This window comes from Condylura cristata, unplaced genomic scaffold, assembly GCF_000260355.1.
Source record: "Condylura cristata isolate star-nosed mole 26May11 unplaced genomic scaffold, ConCri1.0 scaffold00024, whole genome shotgun sequence".
NCBI classification, from domain to species: domain Eukaryota; kingdom Metazoa; phylum Chordata; class Mammalia; order Eulipotyphla; family Talpidae; genus Condylura; species Condylura cristata.
This window is the reverse complement of record NW_004567125.1, coordinates 32553609-32572288: the sequence shown is the minus strand read 5'-3', so window position 1 is coordinate 32572288 and position 18680 is coordinate 32553609. Positions and strand designations below refer to the sequence as shown.

The window sequence follows — 18680 nt, the reverse complement described above, 5'->3', positions numbered from 1 at the left end:
TGGGCCATTGTTCAAGGACAGGAGAGTTTCTTTCAAACCCTACAGCACAGGTGCATACAGAGGCCACAGGGCATGCATGGAAAGGCCACAGGTAGTGGACCAACTATCAAGGTGAGGAACATTCAAGGAGGAAAAAAATTAGAGTTTAGTCAAAAATTTGGTTTCGGCCCTTCTGAGTTTGAGTTGCCTACTCATTGCCCAAGTAAAGATGACCCCACTAGAAGGAAATAAGGTGATGGGTGAGTACACAGGCGGGATGGAGGGTGGTTGTCTCTCGCTTCCCCAGACTCTGACCTGCTGTCTCTATTGTGGGAATTGCTCTGCTAAGAGTCTCTATGGAGTCTTCCTGGAGCCTTCCCCTTCCCCCACCTCTGGAACTCTGTGGATGCTGTTGCAGTCGCCTTGGTGATGGGCACGCCCAGCTCCCCTCACTCTTCAGACTGGAAAGGAGTTCGGGAGGTTGGAGGTCCCTGCCACTCACCGTGAAGGTCCTGGGCCAGACCCCAGCATCCAGCAGGGACCATGCCAGTTTTGATACCTCCCGCTGAGCGCAGCCAGGATCAGCGGGTTGGGGCTCCAGCATGGCGCCAGGCGGCCAAGGATATCACGCAGAAGGCCCGCCAGCTGACCAACCGCTGCGGGAGGGAAGCGGTGACCATGTGGCAACCTGAGGACAGCATTCAGGACCCACACGTGGCGAGCCACCTCTGCCGCGCCGCCTACATCCTGCCTTGGCGCTTCCGCGTGGAGATGCTCAAAGGTGGTGGCACTGTAGAGAAGCCGCCACCGGGTGAGGGCGTCACTTTGTGGAAGAGCAAGATGAAGCCCCCGGTCTGGCACGCACGCCTACCGCTGCCTATGCACCGCGACGCGCGGACCCTGCAGACCGCGGAGGTGGTGCAAGCACACGCGCGCGGGGCGCGCCTCACTGCTGCCCGCCTGGGCCGCGCACAGCACCAGATCAACGGGCAGGTGCAGCTACTGCAGCGCCAGCGGGAGAGCACCGACCACAGGCTCAGCGAAGTGCGCAAAGGTCTGCTGATTAACCAGCAGAGCGTCAAGCTGAGGGGCTACCGACCCAAGTCTGAGAAGGTGGGACCACTGCCCCCAAAAAAACCCAGTTGCAAAGACTGAGGTCTCTGTTCCTGGGTATTGGGGGAGGGAGGGAAGACCCTCCCCAAAGAGTAAGCACTCTCACCCCAAACCCCAGCTCCAGTGAACAGGGACACAGTAAGATGAGGATAGCCACAAGATGAGGTACCTGGTCTGCAGCCCCAGAAGGTGAAACTCTCCCAAAGGGATGAGAGTCTCAGCCCCCTTGTTCCAGAGGGGATCCTATTCGAGCCACCCAGCCAGGAGAGAAGGTGACACCTGTGAATAAGACTAGATGCAACTCTACCAGAGCAAAGCCCATAACCTCACCCAGGCAAAAAAATCACCCATCTCAGGTGTAGAGCATCCCATGGGCATGAGTGCCCTGGTCCCACTAAAACATACCCAAAGACCCAAGCTGAGGGAAGTAGGTGCCGCCCTTGGTCCAAGCCCAGATGAAACGTTCCCAAAACGTTTATTTTAGAGACCTAAGCCCTCTCTCCAGCTCTGGAAGAAAGAACCCTTCTCAGGCCTCATCTAAGTTAAAGGGACCACATCCTGCCTACAGGTTTGGACCCTCAAGTTTTACACCAGGGGAAAAGAAGAATACCCAGTGCCAGCCCTGGGGAAATCCTCCCTCTAAAGTGAAATCCCAGGCTCCTAACCCAAACAGGGAAGACATTCCAACTTCCTGAGGAGTGATGACACCCCACCCACAGAGTGAGATTCCTATTCCCAGTCACCAAATCCAGATAGTAAGATGCCAAAATGGCAAACCCTCATCACCTCTAAAATGATGAGAGCCATTCACATCTTGCTAGATAGAGAACCCCATCACTACAGAATATGGACCCCCAGGTCTAGAGAGTGAGAACAACCTTCCTCCAAAGTGTCAACAGCCCAGCTCATTGGACTCTTGCCTGTAAAGACAAAAGTTTCCAGCCCTACCCTCTGAGAGGTTCAGACACTCCCCACGGCTGCCCCCCACAAGTGCCAGTCACCTGAAAGAACAAACCCTTCTCAGAGTGAGATCCCCAACTGGTGAGAGTAACCCTAACTCCTCCAGGCCCAGTTTGTGAAGTAGGCAAGCCCCCCACCAAGCCCTAGAAATCTCCCTCTAGCCCTCTCCCAAAGGTGTGAAAAAGTCTCTTGTTTTCTAGATTCCAGACAAAGCTGACAGTATGCTTAAGTGGGAGAAGGAGGAGCTAAAGAGCATGAAGAGGAAGATGGAGGAAGATATGGAAAAATCAGAGGCCTTGCTCAAGGTTTGGAATAGTTGGGGCCAAGTTAAGAGGACTGAGATGTGGGGAGAACCAATGTCTCTGACGCTGGATACTATAGCAACAGCAAACCCCTCCATCCACGCACAAGCCACCCTGATTTCCATTTTGTGAAATGGAACTGACCTCGGAGAGATGGAGTGGAACCTCAAAATAACAATGGCCATCCCCTCTGTGCCAAACCCTATGTAGTCCTTGAGATAAGGCCTTACAACACTCCTGTGAAATGGAAACTAAATGGCCTTTTTAATGATAGGGGTGTTGAGAGAGATGGCCCCACCCAAGGCGCAGAGCTAGCTAATGGCAAGGTGTGTCTTCACCTCAGGTGCCTTTTATTTCCTGGCTTTACTGAAATATAATTGACAAAATTTGTTTCTGCACAAGGTGTACAACTTGATGATTCAAGTCACAGTAGTGACATAAAAGGACAATTGAAGTATTGATATATTCATCACCTTACACAATTACTGCTTTGTGTATATAAAGAGAACATTTAACAAATATCCCCTTAGCAAATTTCAATTCTAAAGTAACAGCATTGTTTTCTATAGTTACATGATTATACATTAGATCTCCAAAATGTGATCATCTTGCCTTGCTGAAACATTGTACCCAGTGTTACCAGTATCTCCCATTTACCCCTCCCTGCAGCCTCTGGGAACCATCACCCTAACTTGTACTTCTATGAGCTTTACTATTTGATACTCCATATACAAGTGAGATCATGTAGTAGTGGTCTTTCTGCACCTGGCTTATTTCACTTAGCATAATATCCTCAAGGTTCACCCATAGCATCACAAATGGCAAAGCTTTCTTTTGAAGTCTGAGTAATATTCCAAGTCAGTAATATTCCAGTTTGTCACATGTTCTTTGTGCATCACCCATTGACAGCCATTTCACATCCTGGCTATTCCACAACTAAGCTAAAATGAGTAAGAGTGCAGGATCCTGATACCCTGAATCTGTGCCCAGCAGTCAAAGAACTACCTTCTGATTCAGCTCAGGTGCCTTGACTTTAGAACTTTACATGTGCTCCATTTTGACGGCTCCAACCAAAGATGAACTTTCACTGCATTCTTTACTCTTGCCACCAGGAACCCCTCTTGAGGGCGCTAACGGAAATGGGAGAGTGGCCAGGTTTCAGAGCCTTTGGGACTAGTTAGGCTTAGCCTGTAATCTATGTGAGTGTCTTGATTTATCCACTTAACAAATATTAACCCAGTTTCTATTAGATATTAACAAAATACTGAACAAGACAGAGCTGGCCTTGTCCTCTCATGGTTCACCTTAGGGGGCTTCCTCCAAAAAAAAGGAACTGACCAGGATTGGAAGGTGGTATTGGGGAGTGGGAGATACTTATGGGCAAGGGCCTTAAACTCTATCTTTGGTGCTAATTACTTTAATTGCATTCATCTGAATAAGCAGGGGGCTTTGACGTTCTCAAGTCACTACGGTATTCCTCTAAATCTGGTGATTGCAGAAAATCCTTTCAGGAAATTTGAAAGAGAGTTGGGAATAGGGAGTGGGGGCAGGGGTGGCCTCTACCTTTGGTAGACGCTGAAGGATGGAGTTAAAAGCAAGAAAGGGGAATACAAAGATGAGAAAATATCTGATAGAAACAGAGACAGGTTGCCAAGAGAAAATTGGGTTGTAAATATTTCTGGATTGCACTCATGTGCTTCACCAAGCAAATAGATTTCAACTTAAAATCATGTACTCAAGCTTTGATAGACACTCAGAATCCCAGGGATCTCAATGTGCATCTCCAGAAGGCTCTCCCCACTGTGTAATTTATTTCCACCTTCTCTTTCAAGCTCTTTCCTCACTCTCAACAAATGGCCACAATGCCTGGCAGCCACTGAAGGGAACCGCTCTCGTTTTTCCTCTACCTTCCGCCAACTCCAGCTACCTCCACCACCACCACCACCCCTGACTTATCCATCATATTTCCTTCTCTGCTGAATCCTTCTCAAGTGAACCAATGGGAATTTTCTTTAATAGATACAGATCTATTTGGGGTGATGGAAAAATTCTGGAGATGGACAAAGGTTTTGGTTGCACATTGCACACGTGCTCATGCCACAATTGGGGCAGCTCGGTGATGTCTGATTGACCCAATGTAAAAATCCCACTTGTCTTGCTCTCCCTGATGGCACAGCAGGTTAAAGCACCACATTATGAAGCTCTCCACAGCCAAAGCAGCACAAGTTCCATCCCCCGCCAGGGAGCTGACCCACAGGGCGTGGCAGATCTCCCCTGACCCGCCCGCTGCTCCCTTCAGCAGTGTATTTCAGTACATCTGCCTGTTCTACTGCCTGTTCAGATCTGGCTGTTCAGTAGATCTGTTCCCCACTCTGTCTCTGGTCAATGAATCTTCTCACCCACCACCCATCTCTGGCCTGTACCCCAGTTCTGCAAGCATAAATAAATAGATCCTTTTTTTTTTAAGATTTATTTATTTATTCGTACAGAACTGGGGTACAGGCCAGAGATGTGGAGGGTGAGAGGATTCACCAGAGACAGAGCGGGAAGCAGAACAGGCAGATCGGCGAAGTACACTGCTGAGGGGAGCAGTGGGCGGGTCACGAGAGGTCTGCCACGCCATGTGGTCGCCTTCGGGGCAGGCGGGGATCGAACTCATGTGGAGGTGGCTTTAGCTTCTTAGTGCTGTGCGTTGACCTGCTGCGCCACAAGGGAGGGCCAATAGATTTTTTTTTTTAAAAAAATCACTTGTCTTGACCCCAGAAGACCCCCCTCTTCTCTAATCCACTCATGAGTCAATCTTGTCTATACACCTGAGCCTTTTCTTTGGGGTAGGAACTGGGCTGATTTTCCCACTGCATCACCCAACACACAAAAGCGGCCTAGGAGTACTTGAATTAATGAACAAAAGGCATTTTAAAACCATTTTTCATCCAAATTAATGAATTCCAAAGATATTATTTTCTGCTAAAGACAGAGTGCACACTGCATGGTTCCATTTATAGAAGGTTATAGGTCTCCCAGCCTTTTTCAAAGTCAGAAAAAGTGTCAATATTCTAAATTTTTTGTGCAACAAAGTCTTCATCACAACTACTTAATTTGGTCAGTGTAGCATAAACAACAACCAGACAGGAATGAGAGTGACCATATTCCTATAGAGTTTTATTTACAAAACAGGCAACTAGTCAACTAGTCCACATAAAGAACACAGGAAATGAACATACAAAGCAGCTTGGTGGGGACAGAGAACATGGCACTAGCCATTTCCTTATAGTCTATATTTTGAAGATAGTGGTGTTTCTATGAGCATATACATTTGCCAAAAAAAAAAAAATTGTGTTAAGATAATCTTCAGGGCCCTCCCTGGTGGCGCAGCGGGTTAAAGCACAGCACTAAGAAGCTTAAGCCACTTCAGCATGAGTTCGATCCCCGCCTGCCCCGGAAGTGATCACATGGCGCGGCAGACCTCTCCTGACCCGCCCGCTGCTCCCCTCAGCAGTGTGTCTCATCGATCTGCCTGTTCTGCTCCCCACTCTGTCTCTGGTGAATCCTCTCAGGGCTCCTGCACCTCTGGCCGGTACCCCAGTTCTGTATGCATAAATAAATCTTTTTTAAAAAAAAAGAGATAATCTTCAAACAATTGCAAGTATTAAAGGAATGCAGGTGAGTAGGCCCCCTAATCTGCAGTTTCACTGCCCGTGGTTTCTGTTCCTCTTAATCCAAAAATATTGTGTACAAAAGATATTTTTTAAGATTTATCTATGCATGCATGTATAAGAGCTGTGTGGTACAGGCCAGAGGTAAAGGGGTGAGAGGATTCACCAGAGACATAGTGGTGAGCAGAACAGGCAGGTCCACTAAAATACACTGCTGAGGGGAGCAGTGGGTGAAACAGGAGAGGTCTGCTGTACCATGTGGGTCAGCTCCCTGGTTAGGGATCGAACTCGTACTGCAGTGGCTGTGATAGCTTCAGAGTGCTAAGACTTAACCCCTTGAGCCATCAGGGAGACCTAGTAGAAAAGCTATTTCGAGAGAGAGACTACATTAACTTAACTGTATTAAATATATTTATACCATTGTTGTACTTTATTATTAGTTTTTTTTTTCACTCACTGTGCCTAATTTATAAATTTAACACTCTCCTCAGCCTTTGTGTCTCAGAAGCATGGTATATACAGACTTTGGTCCTGTCTCCATGGTTTCAGACATCTGCTGGAGGTCTTAAGACGCAATCCCGGACAATAAAGGGGCTTACTTATTTTTTTTTAAGATTTATTTATTTATGCATACAGAGCTGGGGTACCGGCCAGAGGTGCAGGAGCCATGAGAGGATTCACCAGAGACAGAGTGGGGAGAAGAACAGGCAGCTCATCAAAGTACACTGCTGAGGGGAGCAGCGGGCGGGTCAAGAGAGGTCTGCAGCACCATGTGGTCACCTCCGGGGCAGGCGTGGATCGAGCTCACGCTGAAGTGGCTTAAGCTTCTTAGTGCTGTGCTTTAACCCGCTGTGCCACCAGGGAGGGCCAGGGGCTTACTTATTTTATAAGGAGATATATTTTTTTTAATTGTAATAACATTGGTTTACAAAAATTTCAGCTCTTTTAAGAATTGTGTAGACTTTTTGGGATTGAACTTTTCCCCACACTATCCTGTATGTCCCTCTGCCCCTTTCCACACCTGTTCCCTTCCCTCTTACCTGCTTATTGATGTCCTCTAGCTATTGTAAATATCTTACTTTATCTTACTTTATGTAAATGTCCAGTATTTGTTCTTATCATTACAACCTGTTTTACTACACATAATTCTCTCAAACTCCCGCCATTTTGTGAAAATGGCTGCATTTCATCTTTCCTTATGTAGCTGAATAATATCCCATGTGATGTAGATGCCATCTCTTGATTCAGATGTCTATTGATGAATATTAAGTCTCCTTCCATGTCCTAACTTTTGTGAATAAAGCAGCTATGAATACTGTGGAGGAGCATAAGGTTTTTGTTTGTTTTTTTTTACTGATGATCTCACATTTTTTGGATAGATGCCCAAATGTGAGCTATGGTTATACAATTGTTCCTAAGTAATATCTTGTAATCTATTGTATTTATGTGCTATCTGTGGTGATTTCATTGCTTACTTTTGTGTCACTATCATTTTCTCTCTTTTCTTTGTAGCCTAGTGAAAGATCTTTGTATTTTGTTTATCTTCTTGAAGAACCAACTTTTAGTTTCATTGACTTCTTAGTCTTTTTGGCCTCTGTTTCATTTATTTCCATTTTTGATTTTATTGTTTCCTTCTTCTAACTTTGGGTCTTGTTCATTCCTCTTTTCAAATTGCTTTAGGTCATTCGTTGAGAATTTTCCATGCTGCTTAATGTCAGCACGTAGTGTAAGGATTTTACCTTTTAAGACCACTTTGCTGCCTCCCATAGATTCTGGTCATTTGTATCCCCATTTCAATTAGTCTCAAGGTTATTTTTTAGTTTCTGTTTTAATTTCTTCTTTTATCATAGTTTTTCATGATTTTTTCACATAGTTGATTTCTAATTTTATGGCATTTGATCAGGGAGAGTACTTGGTATGATCATGTTCCTTGCAGTTTTGTTGATTTGTGCCCAAAATATGGACTATTCTTGAGAATGTTCCAGGTACACTTGAAAAAAAAATTGTGTATGCAATAGATTTTGCTTGGAGTGTTCAGTAGATGTGTGTTAAACGTTTTTGACCTAGTTCCTCATCTAAGGCTAATGGTTCCTTATTTGTTCTTTGTCTTCTTTGTCGGTTTGTAAGTGGGGTTTTAAAATCCTCTAGTGTTACTGAACTATTATTAGTATCTCTTACTGGTTCCTTTATTGTCTTATGTATCTTGGTGCTCCATCATTCAGTGCAAATATACTTATTAGCTTATTTCTTTATGTATTAGATCCTTTATCATAGCATAGTGTTCATCTTTATCTTTTAATAAGTTTTTTTTAAAGATTTATTTATTTATTCATACAGAACTGGGGTACAGGCCAGAGATGCGGAGGGTGAGAGGGTTCACCAGAGACAGAGCGGGGTGCAGAACAGGCAGATCAACGAGGTACACTGCTGAGGGGAGCAGCGGGCGGGTCAGGAGAGGTCTGCCGTGCCATGTGGTCACCTCCGGGGCCGGCGGGGATCGAACTCATGCGGAAGTAGTTTAAGCTTCTTAGTGCTGTGCTTTAACCCGCTGCGCCACCATGGAGGGCCCATCTTTTAATAAGTTTTTTAATTGAAAATCTATTTTATGTGTAATGGTTCTGTTGAAAAGTCCACTAACAGTATAGTCATTCCTATTTTTTGTTGTTTTTGCTGTGACCTTTTGCTGCATGACTGTCTTCCAGCCTTTATCTAACTCTGTACCTGTCTTCGTAGGTAGGATGTGTTTCTTGTAAACAGCAAACGGTTGGACTTTGCTTTGAAGTCCTTTCAAACAACTCTACATCTTTTGACAGATGAATTCAGACCAACTTACATTTAAGGTGATTATTGAGATACAAGTGCTTAGTGCCATTTTGATATGTTTTAGATTTGTTTTTGTTTTTTGGTTTGTCGTGCCTTTTATTTTTTTAAGTGTTCCTTTTATGCTTTGTTTAGGCTCTATTTCCTTTGTCTTATGTATTATTTTGATTAATTTTTCCTTGCTAAGATTAGCATGTGGTGGGCTATTTGTATGGCTTGTAGGACAATCAGGTGACTCCCTCACTCTGTGGGCCACATTACTACTCTCTTGTTCCTCCAAGTTAAATGATTTAAGAGTCTCCGTCCTCTGTATTCATTGTCCCGTTGTCTTATAATTACCTCTACACAACTTCTTACCTGTACACTTGGTGTTCATAAATTCTTTTAGTTTTTGTTTATTGGTTAAGTTCCTTCCTCTACCTTCTGTCTTGAAAATTTAATCTTGAAGAACTGGAAATCTTTTTCTTTATGTACTTCAAATATCTCCTGACAATCCCTTTGTGTTTGTAATAGTTCTAGTGAAAAGTCCACTAACATTCTGATTGATGTTCCCTCATAAATTACCCTTTATTTCTTATATTTAAGTATTCTGTCCTTGTCTTTAGCTTTTGACAGCTTTGTTATTTTTTTATTTTACAGGACTTATTTAATTCTCACATATAGATTTATTTATGTAGAAAAAGCTATATGGTTGAATTTTATTTTTTAATTTTAATTTATATATTTTTACATTATTCTTCATTTCCATACAATGTATACTTGATCCACTCATGTATAGTCCCCAAGGAGTTCCCACCACCAGTTCTCCTATGCATCATCACCATCACCACAATCCCTTGTGCTTTTCCCACCCATTTTGAGCCAATCCTCTCCCCCAAGAATGTCTCTGCTTTATAGTTGCCTGTTGGTTTTTATTTTTACTTTGTTATAATTACTATCCCACCCATCCCTTATTTGGGTCACCTACATTCCTCCTATAAGTGAACCATCCAGTATTTTTCTTTTTCTTCTGATTTATTTCATATGTGTGATCCTTTCCAACTCCAACCATGTTGCTGTGAATGGCATGAGTTTATCTTTTTTGATTGCTGAATAGTATTCCATTGTGTATATGTACCACATCTTCTTGATCCAGTCATCTGTTTTTGGGTAGCTGGGTTGCTTCCATAGCTTACCTAATGTGAATAGGATTTCAGGTGCTTTTTTGAATTAATGTTTTTGTATTCTCTAGGTAAATACCCAGGAGTGAAATTGCTGGATCATAAGAGAGATCCATTATTAGCAGTTTGAGGAACCTCCACACAGCTTTCCAGTGGACCAGGGGACCAGTTTACATTCCCACCAGCAACATTTGTTGTTGCCAGTTTTTTAATATTGCCATTCTCTGGTGTAAGGTGATAGCTCGTTGTTTCATTTGCATTTCCCTGGTTACATTTTTTTTATATGCCTGTTGGCCATTTGCATTTCCTCAAGGAAAAGTGTCTTTTTAGTCCTTCTGCCCATTTTTTGACTGGGTTGTTTATTTTTGTTGAGTTTCCACAGCTCTTTGTAGACCTTTGTGATCAGCCCCTTATCATTCATATTGTGAGCAAAAATTCTCTCCCAGCCAGTGAGGTGTCTTTTTGTTCTGGCTAATGTCTCTTTTGTTATACAGAAGCTTCTTAATTTGATGGAGTCCCAGTTGTTTACCTTTCTCTTCACTATCTATGCTTTGGGTCATATGTCATGCAAGATTCAACAGCTCTGCTATAATGTGCCTTGTTGTGTGTCCATTGTTTCATTTTTTTAACTCTGTGGGCCTCCTAGATCACATCTCATTCATTTTCCAAACTGAAATGACTTTCAGCAATTATGTCTTTAAGTAATTTCTCTGCCTTTCTTTTCTCTTCTGGGATTCTCCTGATATGAATGTTATTTCTCTTTAGATAAATACCCCAAAGAGCTTTTACATCATTTTCATTTTCTTCTTTTATTCCCCTACAGTGTTCTATTTGTACGATCTCTGATTGTGTTTGTAAGCTCGTTGATAGTTTCCATTTCTTCTGTCTATCTGCTATGAGGGTCTCCATTATGTTTTTCTTTTAATTTGGTGTCAGTGATTTTAGCTCCACTACTTCTAATTGCAGCTGCCTCATATTTTCTGTTCCAGAGCTACCATTGTTTGGTTTTGTTTTGTTTTTCAGTTCTATAAGTACTGTTACAACTCTCATCTGAATTCTTCTTCAGTCATGTTCTGCAGTTCTGCTGGATTAAGACTCCTCTTGGGTATTTCTTTTCATTTGCTCCAGTATTTGTGGTGTTCTTCTGTCTCCTCATTTTTTGTTTGTAAAGGTGTAATAGACATAAACTTCCAGACTACCTTTGTACCTGTTGAAGTAATCAGAGAACTGGCACAGGCAAGGGTTAGTAGAGTTAAACAAAACAGGACCCAGCAGGAAACCACTGGCTTACCAGGGGAATGTCAGGGGCTGAAGCTCCCTACTGTACTGTACCAGGGGAATGTCAGGGGCTGAAGCTCCCTACTGTACTGTGGTGGGGGTGGGGCACTGTGAGGCCTCCTCAGGGCCAACTCTCCGACAAGTCTTCACACCTCATGTCAACTGCACCTCTCAGCTGTTCTGGAGCACTGGGAGCAGCATGGGCACAGGCTGTAGCTGACATGGCACAGGTCAGGAGTTGGCCCCTTTTCCTTTCCAGCACAGGCCCTCATCTTGATGAGTTTGTTCCCATTATTAACATAAATCTGGTTTGCTCAAGTGTTCGTCTGTTGTCTTTGCTTTAACCCCTAGGTGTGTGTGTGTGTGTGAGAGAGAGAGAGAGAGAGAGGGAGAGAGAGAGAGAGAGAGAGGTTGAGAGAGAGAGGTGATGGGGAGTGCAGGAGTTTTGGAACTCCCAGCCTTGGCTTCAAGTCGTAGCCTTATCTGTGAGGAGACACAGGTGCCCCCAACTGCTCCTCCCCTCTACTTCAGTCTCTAACTATTGGATATGGAGAACCTTGGGCTCATGCCAGTAACCCTCAATCTGCACCCCTGCTCCTGTAGCTCTACACCAGCGCATCCCCGGAGCTGAGCACCCAGTCTGCACACTCCCATATTCAGTGCCATGCCAGGTTTCAAGAGTCCCCACTGGTGGTGTGTACCCGAATCACAACTGTGGGCTCCACCCACAGCCAGCCTTCCTCGTGTGGCTTGTGACTTGTGCTGCCCCATTATCACTATAAAGTCGGTTCAGTTACATTTTTTTCATTTCTACCAGATATTTGCTCCTCGTGTGTGCTGTGGTTGTTTTTCCTTTAGAGGTTGCTACCTTGATCTAGTTGTGATTATGTGAGGGAGGTAAGTCCAGGGTCTTCACTCCACCACCATCTTGCCAGACTCCAAGCTTCCATTTTGAAATTGCTCCTTTTTGGTTACAACAAGAACATGAGAGCCCATTCAGAGGCAGAAATGCTTTGCCTCACCCCCTTGGGCCTCAAGCCTGAGCAGAGAAATTACTTTTAGCCACCTCCCCAACCTCCCAGCTCACACTCTGCCTTCTGCCAACTCTATTTTCTTTCTTGCCCCCAGGCCTTAGCCTCCTGCCGGGACACTCTGGCCTTCTGCTATAAGGAGAGGCTCCAAGCTGTGGACCTAATGAACCAGCCACTAGACAAGGTTCTGGAGCAGGCTGGCCGCCACTCATGGGTGCACCTATCCCGCGTGCCCACCCCACGCACTCAGGGCCAGAAGACACCACCTATAGACCCTGTGGGTACCTATACCCCAGGTAGGTTCACAGAAAGCAGCCCACTCTCTTGGGTGTCCTCGGTGCTATCAGGCCACAAGGAAACATTTCCCCATCCCTCTTCTGAGGCAGGACAAACACATTAGTGTAAGACTGACTGGCAGGAGTACATTACACAGCAAGAAATTATAAATTAAGTGGCACAACTGGAGGTTTATATCTAGTGTTAAAGGACCTAAGTGTCAAGGAAAAAGAAATGGGCTTCACATGAATAGGAGGGGATGTCTTCATGACAAAATTTTACCTCTAATATTTGCCCTGTCTAAGATAGACTTCTCTGCTTAAAAAGTCTGCCTCAGGAAATATCCTTAAATCTCAGGTACCTGCATTCTTTAAGTAATGTAGCAGTTTCTCCCAAAGCCCCCAAGGCCTTGACTGACCTTAGTTTCACATGCATGATCTCACCTGTTGGACAAAACCTACTCTGAGCATCTTTGGGGGGAAACCTAGCTGAACTTTCTGGACGAGACTTACCTACAGTGGTCACCACTCTTGACTTCCTTGTGGCCTGGAAGATATCCTAGGCAATCTCCAGCTGGATCCACATTCTCACTTAGTTCTTCCCCTGGCACATTCCTGCTTCCTACACTCCAAAGTCACTTGCAGACACCATTCACACTAACCCCAATGGACTTTAGAAGTTCCTTGGTAAAGCCTCCACCCAGAGGTCACCACGACTGGGAATAGAAAGCCAAGGTCATGGAAGGGAGGGCTTGGTGCCCGTGCATGAACCACCTCCCTGCAGAGTGTGCCACAGCGCTGTATGAAGCCAAGCAACTGCTGATGGAGTCCAAGGACATCTTACAAGAAATGGCAAAGAGTGAGGAAGACATCCGGCAGCAACAGCAGCAGATAAGCGATCTCGTGTGCGCCTCACTGACGCAGAAGATGCACGAAACGTCAGAGCTGAAGGTGGGCAGAGAGGGAGCAGGTAGTTGGTAGCCGGGCTCTAGGAGGCATGAATACTGAGGACAGACTTGAGGGCAGAGGAACTAGAAGCTGTCCTTATCCACCCTCCCAGGAAAAAATGTACATGGCCTTAGGATTAATGAGGGGAACAATCCACCGGTGCACAAAATTCAGCCACGAGATGCACATCACCCGCGGCCTCATCAAGGTGTAGTTTGGTTGAGGGTCTGTGGGGATGGGGGTGGCGCCAGATGTGCTGGTAGGCTGGACCTTACTGCTCCCCACCCTGCACTCTGCCAGGGTCCTCTGTCAAAATCTCACCTGGAGACTAGAGAGAAGCTGGACAGACCTCTGGTTCGAGTGTACCAAAGACACGTGGGCACTCAACTCCCCGAGGCCTCGCGCCTTGCTCAGGTACTTGCTCTTCTTTCATTTTTGGGACCCCCCCCACATCTCTATGGGTTCTCCTGCCCTAACCTTCCTGGTAAGACTCCAAAAGGACACCTGGCTCAGGTAAGACTCCCTCACCCAAGTCTGTCAGTCCTTCTACTTCTGCCCTGGAGGAGGACCTTCACTACCCACACTTGTCTCAAGTAAGTCCCCTCAACCTGTCTGCCTCACCCTCTACCCCATCAGGGGTCCTCCCTCAACTCTAGACCCCTTTTTTTCCCTCCCCCAACCCCACTCCTTCCAGACATATTGCCTGAAGGCTTAGAAGTGCTGGGAAGACCAGCTATGCCCAGCGCTTCAGTCTCCAAGTGCATCCCCCACCTCAGCCTCTCCCTGTCTCGGGGTCTTATTCCAGCACATCTGACCCCAGTGGGTCGTCCACCAAGTGCAGGCGAGGACAGCACCTCCACAGACGTCCTGCTTCCCTGGGTGAGGGGAGGGGGCCTTCCTGCCGCAGGCACAGCTGGCCCTGGAGTGGCATCCTGGCCCCTTCTCTCCAGGGCACTGACAAACTGCAGCGCCACATCTCACACGTGGAAAAGAACCTGAAAGCGCTGATGGACAAGCACAAGCACCTCTCCCGGAGCCTCGACTGCAAGAAGATGGGCCAGAAAGCCGACTACAGCGTGGTGCGCCTGCGCCTCCGCCAGCGCCATCCGCACGTGTACTACGAGCAGGCGCAGCGCCTCGTCAGCGACTGGAGCCCTCCCGTGCCTCCCGGCGCCGGCACCCAGTGACCACGATGCTCCCGCCCCCACCGAGCCGGCGGGCTCAGCGCCGCTGGACCCTGGGAGCAGCGAGGCTGCTGGCCTTCCCTCCCAGACAAATCTGTCCTTCATGCGCCCTCTAGCAAAAGTATAATAAAAAAATGTTTATGATTTATTAGGCACCTACACAGTATCCGTTCACTTTCCTTACCACAGGTTAGCAGGTGTATGCTGGAAGTTAACAGAGCACAGATTTGGCTGCCATTTGGGATTCAAATGCCAACTCCAAAGTTTCAAGCTGTAGGGCCCGGAACAAGCCAGGTCCCTCTCTGGACTGACTGGCACTACCTGTAAAATGGAGAGAGTTACCAGCTACCTTTCAAAGCATGGTTTTTTGTTTTTTTTTTTTTAAAGATGTATTTATTTATGCATACAGAACTGGGGTACAGGCCAGAGGCGGAGAGAGGCTTCACCAGAGACAGAGTGGGGAGCAGAACAGGCAGATAGACGACGTCGTACACTGCTGAGGGGAGCAGCGGGCGGGTCAGGAGAGGTCTGCCACGCCATGTGGTCACCTCCGGGGCAGGCGGGAATCGAACTCATGCGGAAGCGGCTTTAGATTCTCAATGCTGTGCTTTAACCCGCTGCGCCACCAGGGAGGGCCCAAAGCATGGTTTTAAGGAGAGATGTGTTCCTATGTGGGATGCATAAAATGGTGGCTGCAGATAAAATATCCCCAGTGTGCCTGAGTTATATCACTCCTTTCCTCAGTTGAGGAAACTGGGACTTAACTGAGGTTAAGTAGATGCCAAAGGTCATGCAGCTAGAAATAGAAGACCTGGGAATTTAATTCCTGAAATTAAATTCATAATCTCCACAGAACTTGGCCTCCTACACTCTGCACAGAACTTGACCCCCTCTTCTGTCCTCTCCTCTTAGATGAGCATAAGTCTCCCCTTTTTCTACCTCTATCAACCACACACACACACACACACAGCCACCCCCCCATAGCATTTTCTAGTGGAAGCTATTTCCCAGATCCCAGGCAGTTCATTTGGGGAGGTGGAATTAAACCTATTGTCGTTTTCTACATTTACCTGGGGCAGGTGGGGAGGAGGCTGTGCCTTCAAAATTAGCATCCTTCATTTTTTGAACCCCTACAAAGTGGCGGATTCTGAACCAAGGCAGTAAGAAGGTCAGCTAGAAGCTCACCTATCAATCAAGTGCAAACAATCTCCTGGTTTGGGCTGCAGCTCTTCTTAGGTTGCAGCCCACCTGACGGTACCCACCCATCTGTCATAACTCAGTTTCTCCTATGTTCCCAGAGCTTCTGGGTATGCTCCCATTGTAAAACTGCTTGAATAGAGAATTGATAATTATCTGGAATCCATGGGAAGATACCACTGTGCGGTATATGTACAATGGGGGGGTCTGTTCTTCAAGCCACAACATTTTCCAAGTAACTGTTGTATAACAGAGACTGGTATGCAGACCAAATTAGACGCCATCCCACCTTCATAGAACTGACCTTGCAAATGCTGAGACTGGTTCTCAAGAATATTGTTAATGTTTGGCAAAGCAAAAAAGTCACCTGGATATAACATAATCCAGCCAACAATTTATCGAGAAGGACATGAAGGTCAGGAACTTAAACTCATTTGTCCAGAGCCATCAAAAAACAAAGCAGAGTTTAAACCTGGGTCTCAATCCATGCTCTCTCCCTGCTCCACATGCAATGTGGGCTCGCTCACCATGCTTTCCATTGGTCCCCTAGCAACCAAATGGAAATGAGGTAAATTATACACATTTGGCAGGGAAATACACAGGAAATAAAGGGAACCAGCCATCTCAGGAGTGGAGTTGGGGGTTTAAACCAACACTGTATGCACCCTGGGCTCAGACTTCACCCAGGAAATGTTCTTCAAGCATTCTCTATACCAGTGTCAACAGGAGGAACATCAGCAGGAAGCAGGTATCACAGCCATTTGAAGATAGTTGATCCCCATTATTTGCAGATTTTGTACTTGTGACTTTGCCTTAATCACTAAAATGTATTTGTAACCCCCAGATCAATGCAGAGGCTTTCCTGTAGTTATTGACAGGTACATGCAGAGCAGCGAAAGATTTCTGTAGCCCGACATGCACAGTCCCAGCCAGACTCAGTAAAGTGAGGTTCTGTGTTCCCCCTCCAGGCTCACAAACAAGTGTCCCTTTGGGGGTTTGTTATTTTTCCATCTACTTAGTGTCATAATTTTTCAAGTTTTTGTGCTTCTCATTTGGTGATTTCACTTTAAAATGTCTCCTAAGTGCAGCCGAAGCGCCGTCTGGTGTTCCTAAGTACAAGACTGGGAAGTGCCGTAACAGCAAATTTGTTAGACAAGCCTCATTTGGACAGAGCAGAGCACCATTGGCCTAGAACTCACATTAATTGAACTAATGGTTCACATTAATATTGGATATATTTTTTAACAGTATAAAAAGAAAAAACACATCAAATGAAGAGATTCATAGATCAGTTGACCAGAGGCTCACAAGAACTTATCCCTTATATTTCTCCTGAAGACAATGATGTGATATTCCAGCAACATTAAAGGACACACCTTCTGCAAATAATGAGAACTATATTTGCAAAGGTATAGGGACAATATTGGAAAGCCTGAAGGCTAAACATGGAGAACCACCCTTGTCTCTGCAAGGTCTTGACTGAAATAAAAGTTTTAATGACAGCTAAATGGTTTACTAGATAAGTGAGAATTTGAACTCAGGAAACAGCCCAACAGATTTAACCCTGTGAGCACTATTCCAACTATCACAGGTGAGTTCAGTTTACATAGAAACAGTGAGTCATTGGTAGCAAAAATGTAATTCTTCTCGGCAAGGGGGCTCCTGTTATGTTACCTGAAGATGTGCCAGTCTTATCTGTGTACAAAGGAAAGCAAATACTGGGATCTAAACACTTCCCTGATTTCTAAAGAATGCACCGTGAAGATGCAAGTTCTGGGTACCCATTTTTTAAATCTTTATCTGGCTCCTTGGGCAATAATGGGGGTTGAAAGGCCGGTTTACTCCCAGAGAGTAGGTTTTTGCATAGTTGCTTCATAGACTTCAAGTCTGTGCAGGTTACTTAGCTCTCTGGCCAGCTAGGGGGTGTGGGCATCTCAGAACAAGCTGCAGGCACTATCTAAAGGCACAAGGGAGACAAAAGCAGGTAGCTTTGGAGTGCTGCCTTGTGGCTGCTGGGGGAAGTAGTACCCCGACATGCTCCCTCTCGCTCCACTGGCTGGAGAGAGTTTCTACCCTGCTAACTTTTTAACTATTTTTTCTTGCATCATTCTTCATTTTTGTACAATGTATGCTCTAAATCTCTGTTGCAATCCCTGTGGACTCCCCACCACAATTCACTCATGTGCCATCACCATGGCCCCATGAGCTCTTCCCACCCCTGTTTGATCCTGTTCCCCCCATGCCCCTGTAGAATGTCTAGGGTTTATAGTTATTGATTTTAGTTTTTATTTTATTACAATTACTTTTTCTGCCCCTTTATATTCCTGCTATGAGCGAAATCATCCAGTATTTTTCTTTGTCTTTCTGCTTATTTCACTAAGCATGATCCCTTCCAGCTCCATCCATTTTGCCGCAAAGGCATGAGTTTATCTTTTTGATTGCTGAGTAATTTCCCATAGTGTATATGTACCTCATCTTCTTGATCCAGTCAGTTATTTGGGGGCACTTGGGTTAATTCCACATCTTCCTTGTTGTAAATAGTATTGCAATAAACATAGGATCCACCCTGTTGATTTTTGAGCAGGTCCGCCCCAGGTCTGGGCATTGTCTTTGTGCAGGAGCTTTTGTCCACTGTTTGGGGAGGAAGCCAGTCTTTCTCTACCTTCAATATCCAGTATGACTGGAAAGTAATTACATTGACACAAGGGCAATTAGCAAGAGAAAATTAACAAAATTAATAAGGGAACTTCTCAGCTGGTCATTCCAATGAGTTGACA

The 18680-nt window shown here is 45.4% G+C and overlaps 1 protein-coding gene across 1 annotated transcript; it reads left to right on the top strand.

Moving 5' to 3' along the window:
* The first annotated feature begins 522 nt into the window (after positions 1–522).
* On the top strand, positions 523–14709 carry CCDC105 (coiled-coil domain containing 105). Its single transcript, XM_004688213.1, has 7 exons — positions 523–1092; positions 2253–2357; positions 12397–12595; positions 13359–13525; positions 13635–13730; positions 13823–13936; positions 14473–14709. Exons 1-7 carry the CDS (start codon positions 523–525, stop codon positions 14707–14709), a joined length of 1488 nt encoding a protein of 495 aa, XP_004688270.1.
* The last annotated feature ends 3971 nt before the right edge of the window (positions 14710–18680 follow it).

Excerpts from the sequence above, each read along its gene's own strand:
- CCDC105 (XM_004688213.1), top strand. The coding sequence starts at position 523 with ATGCCAGTTTTGATACCTCCCGCTGAGCGCAGCCAGGATCAGCGGGTT. Across the intron at positions 2,358-12,396 it reads AATCAGAGGCCTTGCTCAAG|GCCTTAGCCTCCTGCCGGGA; the intron begins GTTTGGAATAGT and ends TCTTGCCCCCAG. Across the intron at positions 13,526-13,634 it reads ACGAAACGTCAGAGCTGAAG|GAAAAAATGTACATGGCCTT; the intron begins GTGGGCAGAGAG and ends CCACCCTCCCAG.